General features: G+C 39.5%; 1 protein-coding gene across 1 annotated transcript; it reads left to right on the top strand.

Annotated features, from left to right (window-relative positions):
• Nucleotides 1–5784: 5784 nt before the first annotated feature.
• Nucleotides 5785–12505, top strand: alg3 (ALG3 alpha-1,3- mannosyltransferase). The gene is made up of 9 exons (XM_061797519.1): nt 5785–6004; nt 7622–7721; nt 7795–7942; nt 8919–9079; nt 9180–9300; nt 9368–9573; nt 9880–9957; nt 11340–11483; nt 11554–12505. The coding sequence occupies exons 1-9, from the start codon at nt 5821–5823 to the stop codon at nt 11723–11725; spliced, it is 1314 nt and encodes a 437-aa protein (XP_061653503.1). The 5' UTR covers nt 5785–5820; the 3' UTR covers nt 11726–12505.
• The last annotated feature ends 10 nt before the right edge of the window (nt 12506–12515 follow it).

Genomic DNA, 12515 nt, shown 5'->3' with positions numbered 1-12515 from the left:
ATGAGACATTATTTGGTGTAAATAAATCATTTTGGGACCAATTAAGTGAAATTGGATCATTTTACATGGCACACGAATGTGACTTGGAATGTGACTGCGCTGCAGGCACCACATACACTTCTGCTGCTCATTCTCATTGCCTGGTGTTGGAAATATCCATCCATTTACAACATACTAAGTGAGCTGGAGCCTGTCCCAGCTGAATTCAGGCGAAGGTCAGACTACACTCTGGACTAGTCAGTCAATCACGGGGCACACATAGAAGAGACAAGCATTCAAACTCACGCTTTCACTGAGTGGGAACTGAACCAATGCTCCCTGCAAACCACTGACCACATTTTGTACAACCCCGATTCCAATGAAGTTGGGATGTTGTGTTAAACAGAAATAAAAACAGAATACAATGATTTGCAAATCATGTTCAACCTATATTTAATTGAATACAGTACAAAGACAATATATTTAATGTTCAAACTGATAAACTTTATTGTTTTTAGCAAATAATCATTAACTTGGAATTTTATGACTGCAACACGTTCCAAAAAAGCTGGGACAGGGTCATGTTGACCACTGTGTTACATCACCTTTTCTTTTAACAACATTCAATAAACGTTTGGGAACTGAGGACACTAATTGTTGAAGCTTTGTAGGTGGAGTTCTTTCCCATTCTTGCTTGATGTACAGCTTCAACTGTTCAACAGTCCAGGGTCTCCAGTAATGCTGAAAGGTACATACAGGTTTTGGAGAAACATATGCTGCCATCCAAGCAACGTCTTTTTCATGGACGCCCCTGTTTATTTCAGCAAGACAATGCCAAACCACATTCTGCACGTGTTACAACAACGTCGCTTCGTAGTAAAAGAGTGCGGGTACTAGACTGGCCTGCCTGCAGTCCAGACTTGTCTCCCATTGAAAATGTGTGGCGCATTATGAAGCGTAAAATACGACAACGGAGACCCTGGACATAAAATTCCAAGTTAATGATTATTTGCTAAAAACAATAAAGTTTATCAGTTTGAACATTAAATATCTTGTCTGTGTAGTGTATTCAATTAAATATAGGTTGAGCATGATTTTCAAATCATTGTATTCTGTTTTTATTTGTTTCACACAACGTCCCAACTTGATTGGAATTGGGGTTGTAAATACAGTGTAACCAAAAAGTATTCACACCCCTTCACGTTTTCCACATTTTGCTATGTTACAGACGTACTCTAATGCTGATTTGAGTATAGTTCATAAAATATCCCATAAAGGCAAACTAAAAATAGATTTCAGACATTGGTGTAAATTTATAAAAAATGTAAACATTCAAACATAATAGGTACATATGTATTCACCCCCTGTGCTATGACACTCAAACTTAAGATCAGGTGCATCTGATTTCGACTGATCATCCTTGAAATCCTGCTACAACTTGAATGGAGTCCACCTGTGGTAAATTCAATTGATTGAACATCATTTGGAATGCCTCACACTTGTCTATATAAGGTCTCATAGTTGGCAGTGCATATCAGAGCAGAAACCAAGTAATGAAGTCTAAGGAATTGTCTGCAGACCTCCGAGACCAGATTGTGTCAAGGCACAAATCTGGCAAAGGATACAAAAAAATTTCAGCAGCATTGAAAGTCCCCAAAAGCACTGTGGTCTCTATTATTCGGAAATGGAAGAAGTTTGGAACCACCGGGATCCTTCCTAGATCTGGCCGTCCGACCGAGCTGAGTAACCGGGGAAGAAGGGCATTGGTCAAAGAGGTGAACAAGAACCCTATGGTCACTAAGGCGGAGCTCCAGTGTTCCCTTGCGGAGATAGGAGAACCATCCAGAAGGTCAACCATTGCTAACGCACTCCACCAATCATGCCTTTATGGTAGAGTGGCCAGATGGAAGCCACTTCTCACTAAAAGGCACGTGCTCTGTAATTTAGACTATGGCGTCGATTCACCTACCAACGCGACAATGACTCAAAGCACACAGCCAAGATAACAAAGAAGTGGCTTCAGGAGCAGCCTGTGTATGTCCTTGAGTGGCCCAACCAGAGCCTGGATCGAACATCTCTGGAAAGACCTAAAAATGGCTGTCCAGCGACGCTGCCCATCTAACCTGACTGACCTTGAGAAGATCTGCCGAGAAGAATGGGAGAAAATGCCCCAAAACATGTGTGCCAAGCTCATGGAGACATACCCAAGAAGACTTAAGGCTGTGATTGCTGCCAAAGGTGCTTCAAAAAACTCTTAAGCCAAGGGTGTGAATACTTATGTACCTATTATGTTTACATTTTCAATTTGCACAAAACTGTCTGAAAATATGTTTGTACTTTCTCATTATGGGATATTGTATATAGATTTTTTTTTTTTTTTTTTAAAGAAAACTATACTCAAATCAGCTTAAGAATAAGTCTGTAACATAGCAAAATGTGGAAAACGTGAAGGGGTGTGAATACTTCCTCGTGGCACTGTATGTACATACAGCAAGTATTTTTGTGCTGCTGTGAAATGCGAATTTTGTTAAAAAAATAAGTGTCTTCAATTATACTCTATCCTATTCTACAATATTATATTCTATCAGTCGGTTTTCAAAAACAAGAATCAGAATCATAACCTTCAATAAATGATTTGAATGACCAACACAAGCTGGATTTTTAACAGCTGCCGAGGGGACTTTTTAAATGCATTTAGCAGTGTCAAGTTTCAGGATGTGACAGAAGACGGTGTCCCTCTGCTGTTCAGTTGTTGCACTAGCGACACACCTGAGGCACAGAAGCTATTCAGACCGCCCATTCATCTGAAGCCTATCCAAGCTGGGACAGAGAACTATTCACAATCACATCTCACTGAGTGGGAACTGAACCCACGCTGCCTGCATAGAAGTAACACAAGTGAACAATTACACCGTTAGGGACACATTCAAATTTCTGCAAGGAATACATTTGTACATATCTTCACAAGTATTGTGGTTATTGTCAAACATTTGGAATTCTTTCAGCTGTTTTTGTTGAAAAGAGACTTCATCACCAAAATACTCCTGCCGTTGAAGATCAAGTAATTGCCCAGACCACAAACATCCACAGTACTACATGCAGATATGTTGACAAACCAGGACACAGAGACTAACGGGGCAAAAGAATGCATGCTGCCCGGGATGGGAATTGTTGTTTGAGAATGAGAATAGAGCGTTGGTGTTTAAGATGCGCTGCCCACGAAACAATGGCTGCTTGTGTTAGAGTCAATTTTTTTTTACATGGAAGATTTCTACACACACAAAAAACATTTGTTTTGAAAAAGCATTTAAACATAATATGGTTTGGTTTAATATGACATGGTCATTCAATGTGCAACAGTTCCATTTTCATTATAGACATCATGTATTCATATTATTTGATAAATATCCATATCACTGCACTCTTTACTGTTGATATTGGAATTGACAATTTTATCACAATAGATGCCGTTTATACTTTCACTCAATTGCACTCCTGGTTTTGAATAGAATGTGATGACATTTATAACTCCCTAGTAAATAGTATGACCATTTCTGTCATGTATGGGGGAGTAGCTGGACACAAGAGCAGGCAGAGGCAGATGTAAAATGATGAACAGAAAGATAATGGCGGTGGTTCTAGGTGGGTTGGCAGGCGGCTGGCTTGGCGGCAGGAATGATGTGGATCAGGAACAAGGGGGAAAACACTGAGAACAAGGAGACACAGGAGTCAAAAAAGGGACTGAGGAATGAGATAGTTATACTCATGACATCAAGCCACCCTACATTTCTAAGTGCAATATTTCCTTTTGCTATTTACTTTAGGCACCTTGTATATCCAGGCCGCTCCAAAAGTATTGGAACAGAAAGGTAAATTCCTTTGTTTTTTTTGTATACTGAAGACATCAGATCAAAAGATGAATATGAGACAAAGGTTCAGAATTCAAGCTTTTATTTCATGGTATTTACATCTAGATGTGTTAAACAAATCAGGAGAGAGCACCTTTTGTTTGAACCCACCCACTTTTTAAGTGAGCAAAAGTATTGGTACATGTGACTGATGGGTGTTTCTTGTTGCTCAGGTGTTGCCTTTTAGACTGATTGCTTAAACATTACAGTGTGCTTGTTTTGGGCTTTGGGTTTCACCTGTGAAAACTGCATTTGCTGTTAAGCAAACATGAAGACCAGAAAGCTGTCTATGGGAGAAAAGCAAACCATTTTGAAGCTGAGAAAAGCGGGAAAATTGTTCAGAGCTATTGCACAAACATTGGGCATAGCCAATACAACAATTTGGAATGTCCTGAAAAAGAAAGAAACTACTGGTGTACTGAGCACAGATATCGAACAGGTCGGCGAAGGGTATCAACAGCAGTTGATGACCGAAACATTGTGAGAGCTGTAAAGAAACACCCAAAGACAACAGCCAGTGTCATCACTGCCAACCTCTCCAGGGCAGGGGTGAAGGTATCACAATACATACACTGTTTGAAGAAGACTTTGAGAGAAGAAATATACAGCCCATACCACAAGATCCAAACCACTCATCAGCAAAAATGAAGGCCAGATTGGATTTTGCAAAGTACAGATATGAGCCACAAAGGTTTTGGTACAAGGTTTTATGCACTGATGAGACCAAGATTAACCTCTACCAAAGTGATGGAAATGCCAAAGTATGGGGAAATAAAGGATCTGCTTATGATAATAAACACACAAGCTCATCTGTCAAGCATGGTGGAGGTAAGGTCATGGCTTGGGCTTGCATGGCTGCTTCTGGAAGGGGCTCACTATTATTGATCATTATTGATGATGTACCTCAGTATGGTAGCAGCAGAATGAATTCTGAAGTCTACAAAACCATTTTGCCTGGCAATTTACAGAAAAATGCATTCAAACTAACTGGGAGAAGCTTCATCATGCAACAAGACAATGACCAAAAACACACTGCCAACACAACAAAGGACTTCATCAGGGGGAAAAAGTGGAAGGTCTTAGACTGGCCAAGTCAATCACTGGACCTTAACCCAATGGAGATTTAATTTTACCTCCTGAAGAGGAGACTGAAGGGAGAAACCCCCAGAAACAAACAAGAACTGAAGGAGGCTGCAGTAAAGGCCCAGAAAAGCATTTCAAATGAAGAATGCAACTGTGTGGTGAAGTCAATGGGTCGCAGGGTTGATGCAGTTATTGCAAGGGTTATGCCACCAAGTATTAAATGTTATTCACGTTAATCATGTCTGTTCCAATACTTTTGCCCACTTGAAAAGTGGGTGGCTTCAAACAAAAGGTGCTCTGTCCTGAGTTGTTTCACACATCTAGATGTAAATGCCATAAAATAAAAGCTGGAATTCTGAACTTTTGTCTCATATTAATTTTTTTATCTGAACCCCAAATGTCTTCAGTATACAACAAAAACAAAGGAATTGACCTTGCAGTTCCAATACTTTTGGAGGGGACTGTTGTTTAATATTTGTTTTTATTGTGGATACTGCTGTAACTGTAAATTTCCCTTGTGAATGAACAAAGTATCAATCGATCAACCAATCAGTCACTATCTAGCTATCTTTCTATCTGTGACTTATTACAATCACCTGCAAAATAAGCTCCAATATAGTATCACTGATATGAGTTACGAGCGATATATAACTTAATATTCTAAACTTCAGAAAGGCAAATATATTATTGAAAAAAATACCTCACGCTTGTGCATCAATAACATTCCATCCTGCACTGTGTATAGTTTACTCGCGTCATTGAAGTACCAGTGACGTAGTTCGATTGCGCATGCGCATTTGTGTTAGAGTCAGCGCCTCATCATGTTCCAACCTCTCTCTTTGGTGTAGCAATGGCTGGAGGAGCACCGAGGAAAAAAACTCCCGGCTCCGCGTCTCCTCTGCGGAGGACGCTTCAGACGCTGTGGCAGGAAAAACATTTAGTCCTCTTCAAGACCGAGTACACTTTTATAGTGGTGTCAGTCTTGTGGCTCTTAGAAATCGGGATCAATGTGTGGGTCATTCAGAAAGTGGCATGTAAGTAGCTGGAGGCTAGTTAGCATGATATGGCGCCGTGCCGTCTTTGCGGACGTGTGTGAATGCTACAAGGCTAGCCGTAGCACCAACATGTAGACAACCACCTGTCAAATGGAATTTACGGGCGACGCATGGCATACTCGCTTGTCGAGTTAAAATATGGACATTATGTTTGTTAGCGGTTTAAAATGCTTTATCTATTACCGCTTACAAAGTGTCATGTTTCTTTAGAGTCCAGTGTTTCCCAACCTTTATTGAGCCGAGGCACATATTTTACTTCAAATCTCAACGCACACGACTGAACAAAAATGTCCTAAAAGTAAATATATACAGCAATAAAAGCTTAATTTACTTACGAAGTTTAAAATCTGGGCCTGTTTAGTTGAACACAACATTATTTTCCATATGAATGTAAACAGGGTGGCTAGACAGGTTAATTGTACGTTTTGCTATCGAGTGGGAGAGCATGTAATTGTTCTCCCGCGCACTATATATGTAGATGGATGAACAAAGCTATATTATTTGTTGTAAATGTTTAAACATTTTCGGTTGCAAGATGTCAAGCACACCCCTGCTATTTTTGGGTAAATAGGAAAGTATGTTTCTTAAAACAATGAACCCATTAAGTTGTTGATAATATATACATTAGGTATCTGAAGAAGCTTTCAATTTGCTCCAACTTCAACAAATCATGTTCCATTGGAAAGGGCTGGGGAAAACCATTTAAAATGACATAAAAAAATTATAGATATCTTGGGTAATAAGGAAATTGCAAGCTTTTTTATAGCAGAAATTGACCCAAAAAAAAAAAGTTAATGAACCATTTCTAACATTTTCCAGCTTGGGTGACACAATGATGATTTTTTTTTTTCCAGTAAAAGTATAATTCCCACATCTCAAGGTGTTTATTGCACACTATAAGATTTGATGTTTGGAGTCATTCCTAGATGTATTTCCTTATCTCCAAACATGCGCCGATGAGACACTCACTCACTGAGTGATGTTTGCATGTGACAGTAACCGAGAGAGCCTGGTCAGTTTATTTCGTGGTCGAGTCCCATTAAAATGTCAAAGAATAAGTCATTTTATCTTGAAAAATATTGCATCATATCAATATCTCAAGTACTTCTAGTGCTGAGATTTATTTTTTTATAATGTGAAAAATAAATCTCAACTAATTTGAAAAATTAAAATTGGAGGTGTTTGGGGATTTCCAAATATGTCTTTAGTGGGGAATCCCAAGGAATTTCTTGCAACAGTCAATGAAAAGTCAGTTTTGTTATGTTTTTTAGACATGCTCGCAGCTAAGCCAGTACAGTTGAAGTAAATTCTTATTTACAATTTAGCAAATTTATTACAAAAGTAAAGGAATTTACACATCTCTGTAAATTATTAAAAATGAGGCTCAGATAACACAATACACAGTGTAATGCAATGTAACCGGTAATTTAGAAGCTTAAACCACTGAGAACAAATTTGATTAACATATCTCATGAACTGTTTTCGTATGTATTTTTAAATTATAAAGACTAGAGACTTTGTGGAGACCCTGTACTGGTGGACATGCATTGATATTTTATTATGTGCCAAATGATTTGTTTATACCGTTTCCTGCAGACACTGAGATTGACTGGAAGGCTTACATGGATGAAGTGGAGGGATTCATCAATGGCACCTATGACTACACTCAGCTTAAAGGAGACACTGGCCCCTTGGTGTAAGTCCTGCTGGGCTGTTGTGAGTGATCCGTGTATAAAATAACGCACGCATGTACTTTATTTTTGTTGCAGGTATCCGGCCGGTTTTGTGTACATCTTCACTGCTCTGTACTACATCACAAGCTGTGGGACGAACATCCGTCTGGGCCAATACATTTTTGCTGTGTTCTACCTTATCACATTGCTTCTGGTCTTCAGAATGTACTGCCGCACTAAAAAGGTGAGTTTGTGTGAAAGGCTCTATATTTAGTAAACAGCATCATCATCATTTTGGATCATTTGGTCTCTTCTTCTTGTTCTCTTCGGCACTCTGGCTGCATTTTGGACCAGCTTGGAGACTCGTTGAAACAGTCTCTTAATATAGAGTTACAATAATACAGACTAGAAATTACATAACCATGGACTAGTTTTTCAGTATCAAATGTTATGTTCTCCCATTTCACGTTGAAACTTTAACACTACATCTTGAAGTTCTTCAGACACTTGCTGTCGCAGCGTGTCAAGAGCTAGTTATCCAGACTAGACGTCACAAAAGCATGGACTCGTTCAGCATCAAATGTTCTCTTCTCCAAGTTCTTGTTCGCACTTGAGCAGCAGCATTTTAGACCAGCTGGAGACTTGTTGGTATAGTCTCTTGCTATAGAGTTACAATGATCCAGCCTAAAGGTCACAAAAGCACGGAACAGTTGTTTGGTATCGAATGATCTGTTCCCATAGTTCTTGTCAGCACTCGAGCGGTAGCATGTTGGACCGGTTGGCGGTTCCTTAGAGACCTGCTGGAGCAGTCTGCCAATAGAGAATGATAATAATCAACCCAAGAGGTAAGAACAGCATGGACAAGTTGTTTAGCATTGAATGTTGTCTTCTCCAAGTTCTTTTCAGCACTCGAGCAGCAGCATTTTGTCCAAGCTGCAGTCTTTAGAAACAAGCTGAAGCGGCCTGTCAATAGAGAGTGTCAGCAATCTAGCCTTGAGTTCACAAAAGCAAGGTCAATTTTTCAGCATTAAATGTTCTTTTCTCTCAATTCTTGTCAGTACTCGAGCAGCAGCATTTTGCATCAGTTGCAGAAACTTTCTGGAGAATCCTGTCAATAGTTACAAAAAGCCACACATCTAGAGAAGCTATATCATTTGAGATCAAGACAATAATTAGCATTTTTCCCCAAAATGTTTCTTAATTTTCTATTGTTTTCCCAGGTTCCTCCATATGTGTTTTTCTTCATGTGCTGTGCCTCTTATCGGATTCACTCCATCTTCGTCCTGCGTTTGTTCAATGATCCAGTGGCCATGACCCTGCTGTTTGCGGCTGTAAACCTTTTCATCGACGGACACTGGTCTCTGGGCTGTGGCATTTACAGGCAAGTGTGGGCTCCTTAAATGCATTTCTTTGTGTATTGTGCATCTTTTAACTAGAGGGTATTTTTAATTTACAGTTCAGTCTTCTTCTCTTTCTGACAGTTTAGCAGTGTCTGTGAAAATGAACGTGCTCCTATTTGCACCAGGACTACTTTTCCTCCTGCTATCGGAGTTTGGTTTGATCAGGACAATTCCAAAACTTGGTCTATGTGCAAGCGTACAGGTAAACAATGTACATTACCTTGCACTTACTATTGCCAGGCGCCATTTCTAACCAGTGCTGATTCTAGCTCTTGTTGGGTCTGCCTTTCCTTGCGGTGAATCCCGTCGGCTACATGAGTCGGGCTTTTGACCTGGGGCGTCAGTTTATGTTCAAGTGGACCGTCAACTGGCGCTTCCTGCCCGAGTGGCTCTTTTTGAACCGCTACTTCCACTTGCTCCTGCTGGCAGCTCATCTGCTGAGTCTGCTGCTTTTCGCCCTCCGCCGCTGGAAGAGGTGAGACGTACTCAAGCCAAGCGTATTGTTCAAATAAATGACAAGGGGGGAAATAAACAGTCAAATGATTGATTTAAAAAAAGGAAAAAAATATATATTTAGGTTACTGTTTTTCATTTGGTTGTTTTATATTTATATCCTAGAAGTGTTTTTTATACAAATATTTACTGCAATTATAATTTATAACTTGTGACTGCTATGGCATGTTTTGACTTGCGTCCAAATTCGGGTTACGTCGTGAACAGAGGACCACTCTACTTGTGATCAAAAGTGTTATGAAAATAATTGGGCTGTGTTTCTTTTAAGATCTGGAGAAAGCCCACTGGAACTCTTAAAGGAGCCTGGCAAGAGGAAACTCCCAGCTCAGAAAAAAAACATCAACCATATCCTTCACATACATGTGCAAGAGTGAACAGTTTGTAACTACAAGTCAGCTGTTATCCACACTCCAAGGCTTTTCGGAAAGTCAAATCTCCATTTATAGCACCCCTCCTTAACCTTTATGGAAAACGTATTCGAGTCAAGGCAAGATAAAAAGGTGCTCCCCCTTGAACATTCGAAAAGACGGTACTGTTTCAAATGAATTTGACTCCACTTTTCCCAACTGACGTCATCACCTGACGGCAAGTATTGCTGATCTAGCAAATCTTGTGCGTGAAACTACTTTTTTCCGCAGATGGACTACAAAAAGCGCTCCTTTGATCCATGTGTTCTTGCATTTATTTCAATCAGCCAACTAAGAATCACACAGGGTATTTTTTTCTTCTCTTGATCATCATTCTGTAGAGTTGCTAAACTTGGTCGGTGGACTGTTTTAAATATTGCTGCCCTAAAGTATTATGGGTAACGTTCTTCCGTAAAGATTGGTCAGAAGTAAACTATGATGATGGTGGGTTAAAGGTTGTAAGGAGGTACCTTTTTGAAGCATTTTTAAAATCCGAATAACCTTTGGCTCGAGCCATCTCGCACAGATAGGAAAGTTGCCCAAGTAAAAATGAGAATTCGAAGAGGCCGTCCATGTAGTGTAAATCTGCTAAATAATCTACGTCAGGGATAGGTAAACTATGGTCTGTGGGTTACATCAATCAGACATGATTTTTAGAGGACTTTTTGTACATTAAAATGTAGCACAATGTGCTTCACACAATAAAAGCAAGAAAACACACAAAAGAGATGCTTACTGTACATAGACACAAAGGAATTCTCCTCACCAAACCCTTCTCTCACATATAACACGGTATTTAAAAGCACTAAAGGAAAGCAACTGAAGCACTATCTTACTGGGTGAAGGCTGAAGACCAAAGTAACTAACAGTTTATGCTATCAAATTTTTACGACCAGTCTGCGAGCCACTTTTGGGTCCCGACCCATCAGTTGAGAACTGTTGTAATAGAGGTTGGATAAAACAAATAAAATCGGTTAGAAATAATAACATTAATAATAGTAATCATCACATATGGCCTGCTCCGTTCTTAAAAGTCAAATTGGAGTCATACTATATTTGTTGCATTAATTTAGCTTTTTTTTCCTTCTTTAAATTGGTTTTAACTCTATTTATTCATTATCTTCTTAAAAATGTATCATTAAATAATTGGTTGATTTATCATACTGTATTAATTCCCCCCCACCGCCCGCCCATATACAGTATAATTATGTAAAATTTTTGAATTGGTTAATTTCAACTGTGGCCTTTGAGCACAAAAGTTTCAACACCCTTATTTTCGCTGTTCCTATATGGCTTGGTGAAACCTTAACAGCCGCTCACAGATCGTGCTCATCCTGTTTACCTCCAACTTCATAGGCATGTGCTTCAGTCGGTCGTTGCATTACCAGTTCTACGTGTGGTACTTCCACACGTTGCCCTATCTGCTGTGGAGTGGAGGAGTTAAAAAGATGGCCCATCTGCTCAGGTGAAACGCAACAAAAATCATTCCACATAAACAAAATATATACAGTAACACGGTACTGTTTGGCTTTTAGAGTCCTCATCCTGGGTCTTATTGAGCTTTCATGGAACACCTACCCCTCGACATGCAGCAGCTCCATAGCCCTCCACGTGTGTCACCTCATCATTCTCCTTTGTCTGTGGCTGGCTCCCTCAGCTCCAGCTGCAACGCAAGCAAAAGCACCCGTTAAGGACAAATGCCGATGAGGCGCAATACAATTGGAGGTGTATGTGTCAACGCATCCTCGCTCTGAGCCTCATGACTCCCGCACAGAGAATGGCGATGGGGTAGACTCCTGGTTTGTTTTTGTTTTTTGAAGGAACAATTATTTACCTCTTAGCTTTGTGCTGAAAGTGAAGAAAGCTAAAGCTCAGACAATTACACAGTACCATATCGTGTAGTGGTTCTTTGGAGGTATAAAGAGATGGGAAAAATTGATCCTCGGATTTCATTCATCAACTTATGATAGAACGAGGGTGTTGTTTTGAAACAATTTGACACAAACCTTTATCCCCATTACGATAACCTCATTAGTAATTATGATAAACAAAAAGAATGGCCAGTAGAAGAACTCTGCAGTATGACAAAAGAATATGTAATACTGTATAAAGAAAAACTCATATTTGTTATGATTCAGCTATCAGGGATATATTCACTGATGAAATGTTGCTATAATATCTAAATCATGCAATCACAATGATACAATGAACCAAAAATGCTTCAACATTATGAGTCAAAAATGTGTCAGATTCAGTGTGTCATTCTCATTTTGTATCAGTGCAACATGCTTTTTATGTGTTATCTAAATGTGTAGTTGTCTGTTTTCTATACTTGTGATGGTACATGAATCAGTTGTAGATATGGCCGGAGACAATCGTAGCTTCTTATGATCTGGTGATGTATGGGTAACAGCACTCATCAGCACGCAAGGAGCTTTGAAAAACAAAAAAGTGACATTTTGTATTAAATATTAATAATACTTACAAGTGCGGTTTC

Source organism: Phyllopteryx taeniolatus, chromosome 14 (genome assembly GCF_024500385.1).
Source record: "Phyllopteryx taeniolatus isolate TA_2022b chromosome 14, UOR_Ptae_1.2, whole genome shotgun sequence".
Lineage (NCBI taxonomy): Eukaryota > Metazoa > Chordata > Actinopteri > Syngnathiformes > Syngnathidae > Phyllopteryx > Phyllopteryx taeniolatus.
The sequence above is the reverse complement of the archived record's forward strand: the minus strand, read 5'-3'. Positions and strand labels throughout refer to the sequence as shown.

What these genes read in the sequence shown, in the direction of transcription:
- alg3 (XM_061797519.1), top strand. Translation starts at nt 5,821, where the DNA reads ATGGCTGGAGGAGCACCGAGGAAAAAAACTCCCGGCTCCGCGTCTCCT. An exon ending in GGAGACACTGGCCCCTTGGT is followed by an intron (nt 7,722 to 7,794) that starts GTAAGTCCTGCT and finishes TTTTTGTTGCAG; the next exon opens with GTATCCGGCCGGTTTTGTGT. An exon ending in GCCCTCCGCCGCTGGAAGAG is followed by an intron (nt 9,574 to 9,879) that starts GTGAGACGTACT and finishes GTTTCTTTTAAG; the next exon opens with ATCTGGAGAAAGCCCACTGG.